We start from the raw sequence: 21,430 nt of genomic DNA, 5'->3' as shown, positions 1-21,430 counted from the left end.
TAGAGAGATAGGTGAGGAGGAAGGCTGTAGAGGTATTGTGGGTTAGGGTCCTCTCCAGGTCACGTGCGCCAGCAAACACCTCCTCGCACCCGACCGGCCATCAAGCCCTCTTTCTCCGACGGAACACGGAGCCTTCCACGCAGCATGCAGGCGAGGGGTGGCATGGCATGGCATTCGAGAACAGAGGGAATTCGAAGGGAAGCTCTATCTGCCGATCCCTCACCATCCAATCCCCAGTCCAACCCGCAGAACTTCCCCTCCTCACCTCAGATACCCAAACTTCCATCACCCCCACCATGCCCAATCACTATTTCACTCCCAATCGCTAACCATCCTATCCTACTATCACTTGTATACTCGTGTTTTCACAGCGTTTGTGAACACAACCGGCATTACATACACACAAAAAATAGCCAAGACAACCTTTTTGTATGGCATGCAATAGCGGTGGTGTTCACAAACGCTATGAATAGACGAGTATACGGTGCATACCACGTCTATCTATCATTGAAACTATATAACCTGCACTATTGCATTCCATTCCAACCCACCACCAATCCCACAACCTTTCCACCCACCAACTTTCCACCACACAAAAAGTCTCACACTCAGGCCCACCCACCAACCACCACCAGGGCGATCAGATACAGATACGACAAAGCCGATAAGCCCTCTCTCGCTCCCTCCACCCCTTCCCTCTTCCCCCTTCCCCTTCCCGATGAGCGGGCCGATCACAGAGGTCGGAATAAGCTCGCGGCTCTGACGTCAGCACGGAGCATTACTTTTTCCGCTCCTACCCAGCTCCCAGGGGGCTAGCAAAACCACGTCCCGTCCAGTTTCAAACATGCCCATTGCGCCTTTCTCACCAACTCCCCCCAGCCAGCGCCTCCCACAAAAATCTTATTCTGACCTCCAACGATCAGGGTATTTGATATTATTAAATTTTTTTGGTTTAGTTTGCAGATTTAAAGAAAGAGAAAAAGGGGAGAATAGAAGACGGAAAATAGAAAACCCGTGTAAGTTAAAACGCGCAACCGAAAAGGTATCTATGTTACAGCGCCCCAATCCATGCAAAAGCAGAAAGAAAAAAAAAGAAGAAAAAAAAAGGACCAAATAATAGTCGGAACGAGATCAGTATGCGCCCAGGAAAGGAAAAAAAAAAAAAAAAAAACCAACATCAACATCAACATCATGAATAAGCTGGAGATGGCAACGAAGCAAGCAATAATGTAGAAGCAAAAAAAAGCAAGGAAAAAAAGGCAAGTACCCCCCCTACCCAGTCCAGTCCCAATCCCATGGCTTCGTAATAATAGAAAATGACTAAGCGCTGCAGAAAAAATAAAAAGGATAATGCAAAAACAAAAGAGAAACCCCGAGTAGAAAAGAAAAGGAAATGATGACATCGCCGAAATACGAAACATATTGAAACACTTATTGTTGAACCATGCCCCCTTCCTCCTCCGGCACCCAAAAGAAAGAGATGGAAACGGATATCTCGAAAATATTGTCGACCCCCCCCCCATGAAATGTGAGCTTAAAAAAAGAAAAAAACAAATCTGACCACGTGGTAGCCCCGACGCCGCCATCGCATCTCCTAATAGGTCGGAGCTCTCTCCAATCCCAAGCAGTGCCTTTCAAAGAGCTCATTAATGAAGTGCGGGTGCTTGATCCCGGGGGGTCGTGCCTCCTGGAATGCCTGAAGTGCTTTTGGCACCGTAAAGTTCAAACGCTGGATCAAATAAGAACACACGAAGAAACCCGTCCTGTTAAACCCGTAATGGCAGTGGCATGCGATGATGGAATTATCATCGTAGCCCCTTGACTCGCGGATCGAATCGACAAGCTTGATGAACGCGGTAACTTCGTCCGGGGTTGGTGGCATCTTGGACACAGTCGGGACTAGTAAAACACATAAATCAGCATCGAAACAAAAAGAAATTAGGTAATCGATCAAGTGAGGGGAAGAAAGAGAAAAACTTACATTTGTGATACCTGACACCACTCCCGAGAGTCTCTGGGTCATATGGAGGCTGTTCGTGAGAGATATCAATGACATCTCTCACATCCGGCCATTTGGCGGAGAAATCCACTGGATTGTGCCCACTCGAGTCGTTCTGTCTGAGCGTTTTCATTGCCCGGAAGGGACTCTGGACAAGTTTGCCCCGTGGTGCGTCCGCGGTGAACCCAACTATCCTTGGGCTTACGCTCTGGGTCTTAGTCCATTTTTCTAAGTTCTTCAAGAGCCATTTGTCTTCCTTGAGGTAGGATAACTGCCACCCCATGGAAAGTATCTCGTTGATATGCTTGGATATGAATTCACCAATGAGACCGTTCAAGACATGCGGCGTTTCGTACATGACGCCGTGACCAGCACCAGGGATGATGCATTTCTTTACCACCGCCTTGCACTCCCCGGAAGAGCTGCTGTTGCCTGAACCGGAATCAGGGAGAGTGACCTTCTTATTTGCAGGACTGAACCAGGAGTGGATAAGATCGACCTCTTTGGTGGTGGTGACCTGATCTTCGGCAGCTCCAAGCAGATAGATCGGACATTTAATCAACGACCAGTCCTCCTCTGTCGGCAATTGGAACCCGCTCACCATCCGCCTCCAAACAGGGGTCCTGGACTGCTTATTGAACCGCAGCTGCAACTTCCTAACCTGTTCCGAAGCGTTGCTGCCAACGAACCGATTAACTGACTTTGACGAGATTCCGCCGCGACGATCGTAGGCCCTGAAGACGTTGAAGAGAACCTCTGGTAGCGAGACCGCAGTCGCCATAGCCTTTCTTTCTTTTTCCCGTAACCGTGGCTTTCGGGCAAATTGCGATGAGGCCGACGCATTTATCCGCCAACAGCCCCCCCTTCGTTGCGAGAGTCGCGGCCAGCGAACACCCCATAGAGTGTCCGATAAGGATCACCTGCTGCCCTTCCTCAAGTTTTCCGTTGACTACGCCGGCTATCACGGCTGCCAAGGACGGAGTCGTGTATGCATCCCAATCCTTTGGCGCGAACTCTGAATCGGGGCCACAGCCAGGGAGATCGATCGCGAGCGTGTGTGAAATGTGAACCTAATAGCATGAGAAACATCAGCACCCATCCGACGAAACATAAGTTGGTCGGACAACAAGAGAACGAGGGGGGGAGCAGCGACGCACAAAGTACTCGATAAGGTAGCGGAACTGCGACAACTGTCCTCCAAGACCTAAACAGCAAGTCAACTAAAGTTCGCCCCAGTAGTAGCAGCAGAAGCAAAGATAGACTCCATACCATGGATAAAGACAAGCAGAGGAAGCTTTGGTGGAAGTACTGAAGCTTTGGGGTGCTCGCGGTAGAAGATGCGAACCCCTGGGTAGTTATAACTGTCCGTGGTAACGGGGATCACCTCCGAAAATTTACGGAGAAGCCCCGGGTCTGTGTATGCAGCATCATCTGAATTCATTAGTCCAGTTGCTCTATCTCGATGTGGTGATTACGCAACAGGAGGAGCAAAAAGAAAAAAAAGTGCAAACAACAAAGGAAGGTGGATTGGAAGCTGGTAGGCATCACAAAAAGGGTAGAAAAAGGAAGAGAGAGAAGGGGAAAAAAAGCAAGCAAGGGCCGGCCTGTAGTGAGTGGTCAAGAGACTCAAAAAGCCAGCCAAAAAGCCAAAGGGAAATAGAAAAGACAAGACACGGCAGATATCACTCGGTTCCAATGCAGGTTCATGGAAGAAAAAAACAACCCCCAAGCAATGAAGGAGAAAAGAAAGATAAAAAGAATTCTATGATCAATGTTATGTTACACACCTGCTGCTGTTGAGGACGAGGACGAAGAATGCACGACCTGCTGTCCATCGCTGTCTGTAAGACCGCTACCACCGCCGCCGACGCTCTTCGACTTGATATCCCGATTGCTCTTATTATTATCATTAACCTCCCCTCTGCGAAGAGCCTGTAAACATCCCACCACCAACGGCACCGCTCCACACAATGCGACAACCATTCCTACCTCTATCACTCCCCTTGTCGTTCCTATACGCTCAACAAGCAGCCCGTATACTGTGGTGGTAGCACTAGTAGGGAGCGTCGTCGACAACGACGTCAATGTCCGTGTCAGTGAACTTCTTGTAGCAGAAACAGCAGCAGCAAACAACGGTGAGCACCTCTCCTCTTCTTCTCCCCAGAAGGAGAAGCAAGAGAGGAAGGAAGCCCAGGCCATTTATTTATTCCGCCGTGCTGTGCTGTCCTGACCTGTCCTGTGCGTTGCTGTTGTCTGGAAGGGTAAGGGCAGAACAGAGTAAGTAAGGTAAGTAGAATGAGTGGTAGCCTGGTAGGCCCTTCTAGTGCTCTAGATGTGCGCACGCAGAGCAATACAGGGATTGGATTGGGCGGCGCCTTGGGGGGGGGGGGGGGGGGGTGCGATAAAACGGACGGACAATCTGTCTGGTCTGGGTATTACAACGTAGGCACTGTAGGACTCTCTCTCTAATCTGTATGCTGTTTCTGTTGGCTGTGGGGGAGAGCGCGGATGGGGAAAAATTGGGCTGCTATTGCTGCGCTGCGCTGCGTATGTACGTGGATCGTGATGGGACTGGGAGAGAGCGAATGATGGGCGAGTCGGTGGATGAGCTGTGAGACGGACCGAATGTGTATGGATGGAGGGGACTCTGTCTAAGAAAGTATCCTCGCTACTCTAGGTACATACTCTATGTGGAGAATATAGGCAAGTAATCATGTAGAGTACCGGTACTGGGTGCTGCCTGCTTGATTGATTGCTGGCTGGCTCAATAATGAAAGAGAACGATCCACTGCTGAATCATGCAATCTGAATCGAGACACCAATTGGACCAAACCCAGCCGCAACGGAGGGGAAAAAAAAAAAAAAACGTGTTTGAGAAAAAACTTTCTATGTAAGTACCGGTACATACACGTACTCTACAGCATCCTCTTCCCTGAGTGCTCTTCAGGCAAGTTGCAAGGCAACACGGCGAGCGAGTTATGTAATGGGACCCCCGGCATTGAGATGAATAATAATAATAATAAAAAGGCATCAGCAGCAGCAGGCAAACCCTCGTCGATCACGCCTTTTTTCTTTCTTTTCTTGTTTGTTCAACCTCTTGGGTGTTTCTCCCGCTATCACGTTTCCAGGTGGTTGGCCAGGCATAGAGCTCTCTGATCATGCTCGTTCACTCCCCGCAGGCTAAGCAAGGCGGTAGAGTAGAGTTAGAGGCATGTATGAAATGCTGGAACCGAGATTTGACGCAACCGTCTCGCAGTGCAGCAGCAGACGGTCGGACCAACGAGAAAACCCTTCGGTACCGTACCATACACACGTAGGGAGTAGGGACAGTGGTGGGAGCGGAGGGACGGGTGCGTGTGTTAAGAAAAAAAGTATTAGTGTTGAGGACCTCTTTGGCGCCAAGAAAAAAAGACATCGTGATGTACCGACGGGCGATCCGATCTTTTTTGGCCATTACCATTCCCTTTTTTGTTTCTTTTTCTGTTTCCGGGGAGGGTGTAGGAAAGCTTACTTTGTAAAATTATCTCCTGGCTCAATTGAGGTGTTGCGGAAAATATGAGATATAACAAAAATTCCCAACCCAGTACGGCCTACAAGGAGGATCCATACATAACATTTATTTACTCCAACTCCCCAGCTGCCAGGGGGAGGCCAAGAAATCGAATGCCTACTATTCTAAAGGTGGTCCGCCGAGGTATCATTACATAGGAGGCTCCATGTAGGTGTCTTCTAGAGCTACCTACATTGTTATGCTTCCACCCGTCGACACCAATCATTGGCGAACAGCTGCTGCTGAGAGGGGGACGCGGGTAAACGGTTGCATTACCGAGAAACATGCGGGCGGCCCTGAGCGAAAACTACTGCTGCTGATGTGCTGATGCACCACACAACAACCTTCCTCGCTGCTCCGGGCAGCAGCAGCAGCACGGCAGCACACACCACCTCACAACCGCGCAGCGGAAGAAGAGGAAGAAGAATTAGCATATACTCTAGAAAAAGAGGGAGAAGAGGCAGTACTTACACAGAAAGAAGAATTGCACCACCCACGCGTAGTTACCCCCCACCACCCACTCACACACAGACCACAGATGAGAGCCATACGGAACATCGGACGGGAACGGGGGGTAGGAGTGGTGGGGGAAAAGGATGGTAAAGGGGATGATGTCTTTTCATCGTTCGGCACATTGCTCAATGCTCGCATTCTTAGCGGAGGGGCAGCAGCTTCTCTTTATTTTTTTCTTGTCATTCCTTTTTCGTTGCAGCGTGAGGTGGGGTAAATTTGGAACTTGTACATCAGATGTGGGGTAGATAGCGTGGATATAGTAGTAGGAGCAGTAGTATGACGCTGTGAGGTCCACCTGCTGCTACCACTTCTCGTGCTGCCGGTGATCTCGCGAGCATATCCGCCCGCCGTACTGTTGAGAATCTACTTGTGAGGATATCAGAACTTACCTACATTACTTAACAGCGTACCCTCTTCCATTTCACCCGCTTTACCCTGTCTGTACCTTTTTGCGTAGAAAGAAGGAAAAGAAAAGAAAAACTTCTTTTTTATTTTTCTCTCTCCGTTGCTTCTGCTTCTGCTTCTGCTTCTGATTCTACTGCTTCTACTGCTACTGCTGTCGTGCTAGCTGTTGCTGCTGCTGCTTGCTGTACTGCTGACTATAGTTACTGAAACCCTAACCTTGCTCACTGTACGTCTGCTTCTTTCCCCCTCTCTTCACCACACCCCTCCTCCACCCCCTCAATTTCTTCCGGTTACTTATTCTACTACATTTACTGTGGTTTTGGCTACCGGTACATAAACTTATTTGATCAATCTCCGGAAACTTTTCAAGACAGTTCAAAACACAAAAAGGCAAACCAAGAAAAAAAACATGTCTGAACAAATGGATCAGTCACAACCTGAAAATCATTCCCGTTTTCTGGAGTTTCGTTCTGTCCCATATGGTACCAAAAGGGATGGAGAACTCGTGCTAAACAGATATTCGTCCCTCGTGACCAACGGCTACGAATTCCCCGGTGCCCAGGCAATGCTATATGCTGCAGGAATCAAGAACCAGGAGGACATGAGGACGAAACCGCAAGTTGGTATGAAACCTATTCCTGCACTGCAGGAAAAAAAATGTTACAAAGATCAACCTGTTGTGTGTTGACATGTATGCTGTATGTAGGCGTCGCTTCAGTATGGTGGGAAGGCAACCCGTGCAAGTATGTTTTCCCTCCCCTCCCGTCGCTGGAAAACGACGTATTGATATAATTCGGAATAAATTCTAACTGAAACGGCAGCATGCACTGTTTGTTACCCTTTCCCGTGTATATACATACGTCAATTGGCCCGCTTTAATGAGTTCTGATTGGCGCCCATCAAAAAACCAACAGTGCTCGACCTCGGCAAGACCGTAAAAGAAGGTCTCGAGAAGAACGGAATGATTGGCTGGCAATTCAATACCATTGGAGTGTGTATATGCCACACGGCTTCTCCTCCCTTCTGGTGTCTCCTATTCTTGTCGGGAACATCACAACTCACCATGAGGTTTGCTCCACGCGCAGGTATCGGACGCCATAACCATGAGCAACCAAGGTACCTTAACAGCGGATGCCCTAGAGACGAATCCAATGCGTGACATGTGCGGCTGACAGTGAGCACGCTATTGCTTTTAGGCATGAGGTTCTCCTTGCAAAGCAGAGACATCATCGCCGACTCTATCGAGACGACAACTTGTGCTCAACATCATGTATTTTAATCTTTCCATCTCAATCTATCACTCGGCCATGTTAATACTTTGTTCCTACTTAGGATGCAAACATTTCGATTCCTGGTTGTGACAAGAATATGCCTGGATGTATGTTACATACCTTCTTTACCAACTTCTTATTACCTTGCTGTTGTCTCATGAGCTAATCGGTCACAAGGCATTATGGCCATGGCGCGCCACAACCGACCATCACTCATGATCTATGGCGGCTCTATAAAGGGCGGCTATTCCGAGCGCCTTCGCCAGCCCATCAACATTTCCTCTTGCTTCGAGGCACACGGTGCCATGATGTATGGTAAGTTGACCACTGACGACCTTGACGATGTGATCAAGAACTCCTGTCCCGGCCCCGGTGGCTGTGGAGGAATGTACACAGCAAACACCATGGCCACTGCACTTGAGGCCATGGGTCTGACACTCCCTGGATCTTCCTCGACCCCGGCCGACTCCCCTGCAAAGTACAGAGAATGTTTGAGGGCCGCTGAGGCTATCAAAGTTCTTCTAGAGAAGGATATCAAACCCCGCGATCTCATTACTCGGGAGTCGTTTGAGAACGCTATGGTTATCACCATGATCATGGGTGGTTCCACCAACGCTGTTCTCCACTTTCTCGCAATTTCCCACACCGCTGATCTCGACTTAACCATCGACGACTTTCAAAGAGTCGCCGATAAGATTCCGGTTCTGGCAGATTTGAAACCCTCCGGAAAATACATGATGGCCGATCTAGCCGATATCGGCGGCATGCCCGCTGTCTTCAAGTTCCTAATTCACGCTGGCCTCATCAATGGGGATATCCTAACAGTCACAGGAAAAACTTTGAAGGAAAACGTCGAGTCCGCACCAAGTTTGGACCCGGGGCAAGATATCATTAGACCGCTCAGCAATCCAATCAAGGCCACCGGTCATATCCGAATTCTCAAAGGAAACTTGGCCCCAGGTGGGGCGGTGGCTAAAATTACTGGCAAGGAGGGCAAATCATTCATTGGAAAGGCTAGAGTGTATAACGGCGAGGAGGCTTTGATTGCGAGTCTCGAAAAGGGAGAAATCCATCCTGAAGAGAATACGGTTCTGTGTGTGAGGTATGAAGGACCCAAGGGTGGTCCAGGCATGGTAAGTTCTAGAACCTTCTCTTTTTCTCGCTTCTGTTGGTGGAACTTTGGAAGCTTCCGGAAGGAGCGCCCCTGTCAAACCAAAGTCGGGTTTTTTTTTCGTTTTACTCGACAGCTGTTGGTCCTGAACTTTTCTGTGGTGGCCCGGAACGACAAGACACAAGGCCATTTGTCTGAGCTTGTCGCACTAAGCCAATCAAAAAATTGGACGCATCTGCTAGAATTTCGGTACCTCTGTTTGGTCCAAACAGTGCTGGGTGCGTCAGATGTATTTACCAAACCGGCGGGACCTGAATTTTTTTTGAGCTCACCACCACCAAATTGCTTTTCCTAAGCGCTGGCCGATATTCAACAAACTCCACCAAGTTTCGTGGCAGATATCAATGACAGTTGTTTCGGCCGTTTGCATCACTCTATCTCGGAGTTGTCAAATGCAAGGAAAAGTCGCAGCTGGAAAAAAAAAAATTTCTTTGCGTTAGCTATGGTGTTGGCAAAGCTTTGAGGGGGGAAAGGGGGAGGGGGCTCTGCTGTTTGGAAATCTTCAATGAACTTTTCTCTCAAAGACAAGTCATACTGAGCACACGAAACGTGCGGTATTGCCATCACCGCAGGCAGGGGCGTTCTATGCTGGAAAGCTGTCACTTCTTTCCAACATCCCGATGTTCGATATTGGGGACGCTCGTCGATGTGTTCAAAAGTTGATAGCGATTTTTGGAAGCATTGTGAGGTTACAAGTTTGAAGATAGATCGCTGACAATGGGGTATATCGCTAGCCTGAACAACTCAAAACAAGTGCTGTCCTTATGGGGGCAAACCTACGCAACGTGGCGTTGATCACTGATGGACGATACTCGGGGGGTATGTTCACCCGTTCAATTCAAGATAATGGCGGCGTTGCTGATCGTATGTTCTGCAAGCCTCTCACGGATTTATTGTCGGTACGTAACCTTCCATGCAGGATCGTCAGAGTTTCGTTGTCCGAGACGCAGAATCTAACTTTGAAATAGGCCACATAGTGCCGGAAGCGCAAGCAGGTGGCCCAATAGCTATCCTTCAAGGTGTGTGAACCCCCTCCGGTGTGTGTTTTCCATGTACCTCAGAGTTCATGCAAGAACACATATCAACCCCTTCCTGCCTCTCAGTGGGTACCGTTTCGGATTGAACCCTCTCTGACGTGCGAATATGGGGTACGGTACGGAACGGACAGACGGTGATGTTGTCACTATTGACTCCGAAACAAACCAGCTCAGCATGAACGTGAGCGACAAAGAAATATCTGCAAGGCTTAAGAAATGGAAGGCTCCCCGTATGAAGGTCAATCGAGGAACACTGGCGAAGTATGCATACCTCGTGGGCGATGCGAGTCATGGGGTATGTTCTATCCCGCCCTCTCTCTATTTTATTTATTTATATTTTATTTTACCTCCTTTCGGCCATACATCATCAGCAATATCCGTACACTTTCCCTGTTTTTGGGCCATCCATTCTTTCTTTCCCTGCTGGAACGAGGGGTAGACGTTTCAAAGTCCACTCTTTATCGGGGAGGGGACAAATCATTCCTATTCAAAGCACTTGCCCTCCCATTTGATATGGATTTCCCAGATCTGCAGCGCTCTCCTTCGTACTGGGGCTGACGAAGATATACCGCCGTGCGGTGCTTTACGATTAGGCCGTTCTGGATATGTTCTAGACGAGCAGGCTGTGTGTGGTGTATGCACTGCAACGCCTCATAAATTTGTATGGATGTTCAAAGTTTCCGTTTCGACCTTGCACCACCAATGCTTGTTCTGCAAATGATACTTTGCATGATCGATCGTCTATTGTCGTTTGCTTCGTTTTTATTTCCTTTTTTTTATTTCCTTTCCATTTAGGCCCATACCTTTTCGATAGAACAGACCCGAGCAGCTGTCGATTGACGTGTACAAGAAGTAGTTCAAGCAGGTTTGGATGGTGTATTGTTGGAAATACATTTCTCTATTTTTTCTCTTCGCTTGATAGTCGGGGCAATAAAAGGTAAGGCGTAAACGGACGGAACACTGAATCTGTCTATCTAGAAGAAGGACTGTGCGCACGTCAATGAAGGGCTAGATCAGGTAAGCGGACGATTAATGGTTTGGACTAGTCCACGTGAACAATGTGGCGCACTGGGGTGAGGTCAAGACCAGACCCTTTTTTGACGAGCAACCTGGCTATTCCCAAAGAAACGCGGACAAGCGTGATCAGCAACACACTAAAGGGTTCACTTGCTGCCTTCTGCGGGTAATTTTACTAGGGAAAGTAGGGAAAGCAGCCTGGGGGAAAGGGAGGGGGGGTTATGGTGGGTGGGAGAATAGCAGCACATCAGAAGCAGAAGTAGCAGCACTAGAAACAGTTACTTTACTGCTCTACTACTGTATGTGGTGGGTACATGGGGAAGAGGAACATGGAACATAAAGTACAGCCAGCAGGAGCAGCAATGGGCACTAACCAAGCAGCAAGCAGCACCAAACCACCACAACCAGTTAACTGCATGGTAGCATTACAACGACAACCACACCCACCCCCCCATACTCCCCCCCAATACCCAGTTGCATTACAATCAGATGAACATGTAAGTGGAGTAATAAGTGGAGTGCATGTACACATCAAACGGTGAACTACACTGCTGTAGCTCTAGCTCTGGCCATCGTGGAATCTGATGTTCTTCTCTGTTACTGCAGTATACTAGTACTGCTCCTGCTCTTATCATTGATGGCTGCTAGTGATGCCTTTCCTTCCTTTCTTGACTGACTGACTGATGAATGCCCGCTGCTTGCTGCTGCTTCTCCTGCTACTGCTGGTGCTGGCTGGTTGCTGCACCCGATCGAGGCTAGCGTGAATAGACTTCACACAGTTGTCACTCGCAATGCAGCATCTCAACCTACCTCCGCCGCCGCTTATAAAAAAGTACGACGGCTGTACCCTGCTGCATAAAATCAATTCAACGGACGAACGATTCCTGAACTAATAATGCACGATGAGAGAAAAGAACGTCCATGCCCTTCCGAAGACGAGGTTTGGATTTCTATGAACCGTGAGACGGGAACTAGTCAGGTATTCCTTTGGGATGCGCCCAGAGACCCTGCCTACAGCAGTTTCGCCCATCTGTAAAGCACTAGGGCCAGCCAGTTTCTTAATATCTCCCATTCGCGCAAACATAGCCGTAGTAGGCCTGTAGAAGGAGAAGGGATGAATAGATTTTTTTAGGTGCATGCAGATAAATGTGATGTCGACAGAGGAAGGTACAAACATGAAAAAAATGATGATGATCCGAGAAATGCCAAAAGATCCAAAGGAAAAAAGCAGGCAAACAGAACTCCCCTCTCGCACCCCCAATGAATGATTACAGGAAATTTCGGCGTCTTGTACATAGAAATCTCCACGCTATTGAATTCCAAACCTGTCAGAAGTTATTGAATTAAAAAAGAAAATTTCGTCAAAGTCGTTATACCGTTCCGTGCTCGCCTACTCAAGGAAAGAGTGAATGAAGAAGTGGAAAGAAAGAGAAAAAGACAAACATAAAGTAAGAATGAAAATGTGTGGGAAAAAAAAGAAAAATCCCACAAAAGAAAGAACTATATCGTGCATTATCTCCTCCACCCAACGTTAATCATTTCCCGTGATGCTACTCTCCGCGCGTTCCCTAGAAAAACGCAAATAGAAGTTTTTCTTTAAAAAATAAGTATGGAAAAAAAAGACAGTTAAAATAACTATTCGCCCAATAATCGCCCTAGAGTTAATATGCTCCCCCTTTGTTCGCCCCCTCCCTCTCCCCCTCCCCCCACCTCCCCGCCCAAAAAATGAAGCCCAATAAAAACCTATATTCCAGAAAGCAAACAAGAACCAAACTCCCGTTTCTTTTTCGTTTCGTCGTAAACTAGTATTTCGCACACATTACCCGATCGATCGAACGGCTTTGCACCAGGCGGCTGCGTAAAAGATCTCGTATCAATAGTCTACCACCTATTCTTCCATTACGGTGTCTCCAGTTGTCTGTGCCACAGACTCTAATGTTGGTGTTGATGTAGTCGTTGGCGCTGCCGGGATATCCTGAGGCGCCTTATCCTTGCACTCCACAGGCCTATCCTCCATAGTCTCCTCTTTGACTGAAACCTCGGGACCAGTAAAAGGTGCAGGGCTCATTGCTGCAGCTGATGAAGGGGTTGAAACCTCGCTGACCGTTGCCATGGTACTGCTAGCCGTATTATGTCCATCTTCAGAGATAGGTGCTGCGGGAGGCGGAGATACGGCTTTGGACGAGGGTGAGATTGCAGGAGTTGGGGGGGTCGAAGTGAAGCCCTTTTGCCAGCATTTTGCAAGAAACTCAGGGTCCACTGAGCCACCGTACTGGCTAGCCACAGATTCCCAGAAACAGGCACGCTGAGCTTCGACGATGCGGATGAGCTTTTCCTTGTCGATATTGTCCGGATTGCAATTGACGCGGAGCTTGTTGGCCTTCCCGATTGTGTGCTTTCGGTGAGTTGACCCCTCGACCGGCTTGGGGAGGAGCGGTTTGCCCTTGATCTTTGGCATCATGTTGCTTCCCACCTTCTGGATGGCACCGGCCGCATTGACGGGAGAAAAGCTGCTCTGGGGACTCGACGATCTCTTCGAGGTCAATTGCGTTTCCGAATTAGATGGGCTGGCCACTGGAGATGTCGCAGATGCGTTTGATGAGGTTGAGGAGATTGAGCTGTTCCTCTTGCGGCGATTGCCTCCATGAGACAGCTGATGGTAGTGAAGCCTGCATGCAAGCTCTGTCTTATCCAGATGGCTGGCAATCTTCTTGTATGCAACTCTCTCAAGGCGCATTTGCAAGAGATAGACCTCCTATGAAAATGTTTGTTAGTATGGCTTGCACATAGTTGATGGCGCGCAAACCATGGGTAGTTTGGGGAATTGAAAAACTACCTCTTCTTCTGTCCACGCTTTCCCACCGCCGGCAGCAGATCCTTTGCGCCCCTTTATCATATATGTTAGTGACATCGAAGCTACAGGATTGGGTCCCTGCCCAGTGAATTGGAAATCTCACTTTTGAAACAGAAGTCACTGGAGAGCTCATGGTTGATGGAGTTGATATGATATAGGTTTTTTTTAGAGAAGGTAATTGTATGCCGCGGTTGCACAAGAGAAGTAGTAGTAGTTGCAGTTGCAGTCGTTGGGGGGGGGGGGGGAATAGAAAGTGCCGTCTGATAGAAGATGACCCAAAAAACAATAATAATAATAAAGTTGTATGAACAGAACCCACGAAAAAAGTAGAAGGTTTGCTTTTGCTAGGGATGAACTGGGGGGCTGCAAGTAAACTCTGCAAGGAGAGAGATGCTTTTATTGAGAAGGGGAAATATGAAGGTAGTAAGGGTAGGTAGTGGTGGAGCGCCAGATATTAAACGGCGGGAGGAAGACAAGGTAGAGAGATGTAGCAGTAGAAGTAGAAGAAGAAAGGGAATCTCTCGCAATGAAATAGGGAATCTATAATGTACCCTGTAGCCTGCCATGGGCTATTTCTTTGCGTTGTCCGTGCTTGCGAACTAAGGCAGTACCAAGCATCAGTACTTTTTTTTTGGCTGCGCTGCGAGCCTGCCTGTAACGCGGATGCCGTTGGTTGGAGGGGGGGGGGGGTGGGGGGATCTAGGCTCTCTAATTCCTGGGGGAAAGGGGGGGGTAGGAGGATGTGGAGGTGGAGGGGGCTTGCTTCTTCGCCGCTCCTGCTGCTGTTCGATTCACCTGTATGGGTACATGAGGAACAGACAGAACTGAACTAGGAAAAAGAACGGATTCAGAACAAACTGGTCTTAGGTCTTCTTAGTATCCCAATATTATCGTATCGTAAAAAAAAGTCTACATATCAATTCATACATAGACCTATATTTGTTACCCACCTAGGTACGCGCAGTTCTCCTTACAGAGTACAAGTACATGTAGTTAGATAAGTACCAAAACTGCATTTATCTTGTAGGAAAGCCTTCTAAAGTCCGTATGAACCTGTCTGTTTTGTTCAAGTTGGGTTTCCAATCGAACAAGAGGAGGTACGTGCATGTGTCTGATGTTTTCCCGTCCCTGGGGGGGGGGGGGGGTTAGGTCTTGGAGTGTACGATCCGCTTTGGTTTGGCGAACTGTTTGATACACATAGACAAGCGAGGGAGCCACAGGTCTCTCTTCCCCTGATATGGCTAATATAGCCTGTATCTTTGGTGCTGGACGTTGTCCGCGTTCTTTCTAAGTCTTCATGTACGTTTAACATGTCCCATTGTGATCACTTGTCGCATATGAGAAATGTGAAAGTGGTTTGAGACGACTAGAAACGCAGGTATCATCTCGGATTCCTCATGGTGTTATATAAACGAGATGCCCGGTAGATGGGTTTGGGGAACCGGTAAATGAAAGATGTCATGGATGCAAACTATGGATCGGTATATATATGATGGAATATGGGGGAAGGAGAATAAGTGAAGAAGGGGAAAGGGTCGAAGGGGAAGGGATGGTGAGCGATCTGACATTAGCGGTGCACTGATGGTTAAGATGTAGTGCGCAGTGTACCCATCTCCTACTGCTCAAGTAGTGTGTATGTAGTGTGGTAGTGGCGGGGAAGGGAGGGCGGCCATCATCATCTTCTTCATCGCGGTCGTCTCAATCCTCATCATCATCAACATCACCATCTACAGCGACACCATCTTGTGTCTCTAGATAATTGCCCGAGGGGATCGATAATACAAAAATAATTGTGATTGCGATACATATCCACACCTGTATAGATAGATCGAGGAAGGTCGAGGAAGAAGAGCAGAACAAACATCCCTACCCTACATTACCTTACATGCGGCAAACACCACACATTCACATTTCATCACTACTACATCTGCCTACTACTCTACCAGGCTGGACAACCACCCCATTTTATTTATTTTTACTAGAGTACCACCACCGCAACAAGGCGGTCTGAGCCTTTCCCAGGGAACAATCGGAAGCGAAAAGTGAGATTTGCAGGCCCATGGGACATTGAATTCCGGAATAGAGAAGGTTGTTCCTTTTCGTTTTAATATTTGTTTTTTTTCACAATGTTTTTTTTGTTCCGTCACAGTACTGTCCTCGCATAAACGCAGACCACTTACTGCAAAGATAGGCAACCTAGGCACCTTCGAGAATAATACATAACCCATCCCAGAAGCAAGTGAGGTGGGACTTCCAAGTCAGGAACTGGCACTGGGCGGAAGAGGATCTATGTATGAGCCTACCATACATTCATCTCGTTTACCTATACGCGAATGTCGGCAGATGAGTCTTGAGGCCCACCGCCGAAATACTGTTTTGCACCAGGCCGAAGATAGAACGACAAGTATGATTCGCTGGCCAGCGTCAACCACAATTGGATGCTGCCTCTGCGGGTGCTTCTACTCTACTGCTGGTGATGGTTAGTTAAGGTAGGTGTAGGAGGACTTCGATCGAGTCGGGAGCAGAGTATGTACAGTAAGGTAATTGTGTATCGTATGTATGGATACTCGTACATAATACCCACATACAGCCTACATACAGATGGGATACCGAAGAAGACAGTACTCTAGTTAACAAGACAAGAGATCGTAGCCGGTGGGGTTATGCGACTCGATTTGTTTCAGCACGAGTGCAGACAACCATACACATAGACGGATGCCAGTTGTTTGTTTCTTCCGTCTGTAACTATCCCTATGGAGAATAGCTCCCGCGGTCCAACACCTCAATTTTGCCCAACTCCACCTCAACTTCCACCCTTCTCTAGCAGGCCCAACCGGCGAGTTGCAAGGAGGAAGTTCCAACCCCCGATTTCCTGGGGATGGATGGGAACCGGCAAACATTCTACATGGAGTACCTACCTACCAATCTACCTATGTACGTACAGCCAGCAGCCTACATACTGTACGGGAAACGAGCGAGAAACAAATCTCTCCCACCGCCCACACACCCTGGCCCCGCGTCTCCCATCCCTTCTTCTCCTCAGCCTGCCCCAGGTTTCAGAATATCCTACTGGTGGTGGTACTACATAAGGTGATGGTGCTGGTGGGAGGTAGTACTACAGCCGTGCTGGTAGTAATGGTAGTGATAGCGATGGTGGTGGTGGTGGTGTGTGTGCCCGTGTGTGGTATGGTACATGATACCTGTAGTAGTACCGTAGTACCAGCCAGTACTTGGTATGTAGTGCACGCCCATCACTTGTTTTATGTTTTATTACTGTTTTACTATTTTGTTTTGTTTATGGTTACTATTACTATCGCTATGATTATTAACTATCACTCTTGTTTCTCGTTTCCGGCAGACAGGTAGAGGAGGTACCCTGTAGTACCAGGGGGGGGGGGGCACACATTTACCAGCCCATGTATATGTAGCCCAATTCTCGTTCCCCATACTTACATGTTTCTCTACAGTAATGGATGGTCCCTGTATGTACTCTAGAGGTACAGCTACATACGTAGATTTGTAGAGTAGGTACATGTACCCCAAGTAGACCAAAGTACCCAAGCAAGTACATGTAAGTACATGTAGAGTATCTGCCATATGCATGTACCTATAGATGGCCCCCCCACCACTACCGCGCTCCCTGTACGTTCAACGGCTGTGTTTTCCCCATACTATCATCTCTATCTCGCCCCTACGACATGGGTGTTTGGTACATACGTTTGGTTTGGTTTGAGAGAGAGCGATAGATGGACACAGATAGGTAGCCGATCGGATCGGGAACCTCCTGCCACAAGTGAAGAGAGGAAGAGAAAGAAAAGAAACACGCCGACACACTCCCGATGCTCCACCCTATTTCTACAATACATCTCGTACAGCGCGTTGCCCCCCCGCAACAGGCAACGGTATCGGGTGTTCTCACCCTTCGGAGTCAAGTGGCAGGGTCAACAACAGCAACAACCTCACTTCCTCGATCTCGCGGGATGGGCGAGGGAGGGGGCTGGTTGGCAGGAAACCCGAGAAACAGGTAGCATAGGCAAAAAAACAAGTAAAGTGTACATACATAGATACCAGCTAGGTACATACTCGTACTTTTTTGTAGCTGCACAGTGGGAAAGTAGGGTGATGGGCGAGTGATAAATGCACTCTATCCCACCCAATTCTCGATTGTGTCCGACCCGCCAAGGAATTTCCGGGAACGGGATTTGTTTGGAGGTAGGTGGTGGTGTAGCTACATACAAGCTTGTGGTTGTGGTTGTGGTGGTGCACTCTACTTACCACCCAACCTAGATGGATGTACGATGTACGTACCACTCCCTCCCTCCCTTCCACAAGGAAAGCCGAGCTGCAGAAAAAGAAGAGAAAGAAAGTTAAAAGAAAACATAATAGCGAGCAGAATAAGAAAAGAAAGCTTAACAATGATGTCTCCAGGCCAATAGATACAAGCGGATAAGGACGGATGTGTGGCGAGTGTGAGTATTATCTTCCCAGATTTCACTCCCGCCCTCGCCTCAGCTTGGGGAATAATTGATGAGGGAAACACTTTTACATGCATATTTCTTTGCGAAACACTCGAAATTGTTTGTTGGGTGGATAACCTCGAGGGTTATGCCAACCTTTTTTTTTCTCTGAGTGTGTATTGGACGAATGTGGATGTTTATGAACGACCCTACCGGTCCTATCATTAATCTCACTTCACTCACTCCATTACTCCTACCTTACTCCTCTCTTTCCCTAGGTCCTATTCCTCATGCTATGATGTATGTATGTAGCTCTTACCTAGCTCGCCCGTTTGTTTCCCTGGTCCTATTATTTTTAATTCCCTCCCCCATATCGGTGGTGCATTTGTTTATCTCGAGCTCTATCTCTACTAGCCCGACGACAAATTACCCATATGACCATGATGACCATGATGACCATGTACCAGTTATGTACAAAGTTTTTTTCTTGACAAAGATTATATCTCTCCTATATAAACGACGCAAGATGTTTGGCGCACATATTATGAAATGATACCTTTTTATCGTCGCGTGACAGTAATAGCACTTAAGCAGCAGCAACGCAGCTAGAAGCATCATGATCAGATCAGAGCAGCCGCGGCAGCACAAAATCGCCGAGTGTGTGCGGAGATCAAGAAAAAAAAAAAAAAAAAAAAAAAAAAAGGCGAGAGGTAAGTATGATGGAAGAAGTAGGTAAGTACATGTAAATATACCTGGATATGTGTGGCCGGTATGTAGATAATGAGTGAAAGTATTACCTGTATGTAGCTGAGGACGGGTTAATAATGTACGATATGTACTTTCAGGCAAGCAGGCAAGCAGGCAATCTCTCTCTCTCCACGAAAGACCCCGTAAGTACATCAAAGTACATCAAGTCCTTTTCGCATGTTTTCTCATGGGCAGCTCCACAAACAATACCTACATACATATCTTCTACCCCGCACTGGCCTTTCCACCCCCCCAACGCCCACCCCCCATGGAATGTCGCACATGGCCCGGCCCTATGTACGTTTTTTCTATCTTCTTCCTTCCCTCCACTCCCCCATTTATTCATAGGAGAAGAAAGGAATAGGGAAGGAGAAGGAAAAAAAAAAGCTAGCTAATGATGTACCCCCCCCTTCCCCCCCTCGATTTTCTTGTTCCCCTCTATATAGAGAGTACAATGGGTCGCAGGCATCTTCCCACAAAAGAGCGGGTATTCTACCTACCTACAGCTGCAGCCGTGGCGGCGATCACCTAGTTGCAAGTAGTAGTAGTAGTAGTAGCTCGAACCTTTTCGACCTTGCTTTCTCGCCCGTCACTTATCGTATCAAGATTCAGTTGCTTTTTTATATCGGATCATATCAACCCTACCCCCCCAAAGCAGTAACTATCAGACAGAGGAAACCAAAACTAAACTATGTCGTGAGTTCACATCTTATCAGCCGCCTGTTGTTTTTGTTTGTTTGTCCTGCCCTGCCTGTCCTAGGCCTGACCCTTCTTCCCTGCCCTCGATATCTCATACAGCACATTATCAGGGCCTGCACGCCGAGTACTTCTTCCTCTGCCAAAAAAATAAAGGATAGCATTTCCCGGAAGAAAGAAAAAAAAAGCCAAAGGTATCCAAGTAAAGGTCAGGTCAAGCAACTGACACAGTACCCGTGCGCCTACCTAGCAGTATGCCGTCGAAACGGCCCATCAAGCCCGCCGTTAACGTTGAGCACCTCAACCCCTCCTCAGCCACAGGAGGAGGAGTACTTGGATCATTACCAGACATCGAGGAGCAGCATGCCAAAACCGAAGATGATGATTCCGCCTCGGCCGCGCTGAGTCCAATCACCCCGACCACCAACAAAAAGCGGCGGGCATCCAAGCAACCCGCGTCATCGGGCTCCGGCGAGGGAGGGCCCTCGTCAGGTGGCGTGAAACGGACACGGACAAACACGCCGTGGACGGCGACGGAGGAGCAACGACTCAAGAGCATGAGGGATGCTGGTAGCTCGTGGAGTGATATTGCAAAGACGTTTCCGACGAGGACAGAGGGCAGCGTAAAGAAGCACTGGTACAAGGTAGGTAGTAGATATCACCCCATCCCGAATCTCAAAAAGATTTTTATTGACTGTGGATGCGGGGGGTAGGATATGCACTATGCAGAGTTTGCTGAAGATGAGGTGAGCTTCCTTTACCTTATTCTTCCTCAAAAGAGAGTATATATAATGTATATATCTCGACTTTTGACTGAGGTTGCTGACTATTGAGTCGTTCGTGACAAAGAGTGCGGCCTTGCTTGCAGCTATCAAAGAATACGATGCAAACAAATGGAAGGTTATCGGAAGCAAGGTTAATAAGCCGGCAAAGGTACACTCATATTCATGATTTTTTGTGTCCTCCATGAACCTTCTCTTACCCCTTCCTCTTCCGTCTTTCCTTTTCTCCACCACTATTCTGACAAGATCCGAAATTAAAACAGGCTTGCGAGCAATACGCAAAGGAACATTTCTCGGGAAAGTAAGGCCTGATTGCCTGCTGCTGGCGGGAGAACCGATTGGTCTTGGTTTGGCGTAGGCAGGCGCATACTGAATGGAGAGCTTCTTTTTCTTCTTTTTCTTCACTCTTTTCCTTGTTATTCTTATTTATTTTATTTCATTCTCTTTTCTGGCTTGGTTTTGGTATTGGTTATTATGGTCGACGTCCTCCGGTAAACGATTTTTGTTTGTTTATGTTTTTCCCTATGTTTCCTTTGAAAAATTTAAGGTTTTTGTGGTAGTTAGCTTAGTTTGTTAGTTTCGTGGGGAAATAGGCGGGGCAGTGCAGGGTTCGCTAGTTAGCGGCAGCCGGAGGGAAGAAGCTAGTTTTGGATTTGAGAGGGGCGTGGGGTGTGGGGGGAGATACTCGATCTTTGACTGTGGTCTCTTTTTTGTCGTCTTTATTTTTTTATAACCCTAATCCTTTCTTGGTACTTCCTTTTTGTTCCTTCTCTTCTATTCAACGGCGTAGCTGGATGCATTATGATTGACTGAGTTTTTGCCACATAAGAAAATGTTCTGAATAAGATAATGTTCTGAATTATTTTTGAGAACTGAGAGGGACAGGTAGAGCGGACAGACAGAGGTTGAGACGAACCACAAGTTAACCAAA

The 21,430-nt window shown here is 47.8% G+C and overlaps 4 protein-coding genes across 4 annotated transcripts; 2 read left to right on the top strand and 2 right to left on the bottom strand.

The window, feature by feature from the left end:
* Window positions 1–1,594: 1,594 nt before the first annotated feature.
* Window positions 1,595–4,198, bottom strand: LAJ45_03846 (uncharacterized protein; the record flags this gene model as incomplete). The annotated part of the gene is made up of 6 exons (XM_046113428.1): window positions 1,595–1,899; window positions 1,982–2,645; window positions 2,701–3,069; window positions 3,157–3,203; window positions 3,269–3,430; window positions 3,787–4,198. 6 exons carry the CDS (start codon window positions 4,196–4,198, stop codon window positions 1,595–1,597), a joined length of 1,959 nt encoding a protein of 652 aa, XP_045973157.1.
* Window positions 4,199–6,876: 2,678 nt separating this feature from the next.
* On the top strand, window positions 6,877–10,560 carry LAJ45_03845 (uncharacterized protein; the record flags this gene model as incomplete). The annotated part of the gene is made up of 13 exons (XM_046113427.1): window positions 6,877–7,090; window positions 7,174–7,210; window positions 7,289–7,296; window positions 7,382–7,458; window positions 7,553–7,583; window positions 7,664–7,737; window positions 7,800–7,845; window positions 7,916–8,871; window positions 9,644–9,728; window positions 9,788–9,808; window positions 9,878–9,928; window positions 10,078–10,241; window positions 10,540–10,560. 13 exons carry the CDS (start codon window positions 6,877–6,879, stop codon window positions 10,558–10,560), a joined length of 1,785 nt encoding a protein of 594 aa, XP_045973156.1.
* Window positions 10,561–12,851: 2,291 nt separating this feature from the next.
* LAJ45_03844 (uncharacterized protein) lies at window positions 12,852–13,950 on the bottom strand (the record flags this gene model as incomplete). The annotated part of the gene is made up of 3 exons (XM_046113426.1): window positions 12,852–13,718; window positions 13,800–13,850; window positions 13,921–13,950. The coding sequence occupies 3 exons, from the start codon at window positions 13,948–13,950 to the stop codon at window positions 12,852–12,854; spliced, it is 948 nt and encodes a 315-aa protein (XP_045973155.1).
* A 5,762-nt stretch (window positions 13,951–19,712) lies between these two features.
* Window positions 19,713–20,804, top strand: LAJ45_03843 (uncharacterized protein; the record flags this gene model as incomplete). The annotated part of the gene is made up of 5 exons (XM_046113425.1): window positions 19,713–19,717; window positions 19,968–20,361; window positions 20,431–20,463; window positions 20,552–20,650; window positions 20,763–20,804. 5 exons carry the CDS (start codon window positions 19,713–19,715, stop codon window positions 20,802–20,804), a joined length of 573 nt encoding a protein of 190 aa, XP_045973154.1.
* Between the last annotated feature and the right edge of the window lie 626 nt (window positions 20,805–21,430).

The sequence above is a fragment of the Morchella importuna genome, assembly GCF_003444635.1.
Source record: "Morchella importuna strain M04M26 chromosome Unknown Morimp01GS009, whole genome shotgun sequence".
Classification (NCBI taxonomy): Eukaryota; Fungi; Ascomycota; class Pezizomycetes; order Pezizales; family Morchellaceae; genus Morchella; species Morchella importuna.
Note: the sequence above shows the minus strand (reverse complement) of the source record. Positions and strands in the feature narration are given on the sequence as shown.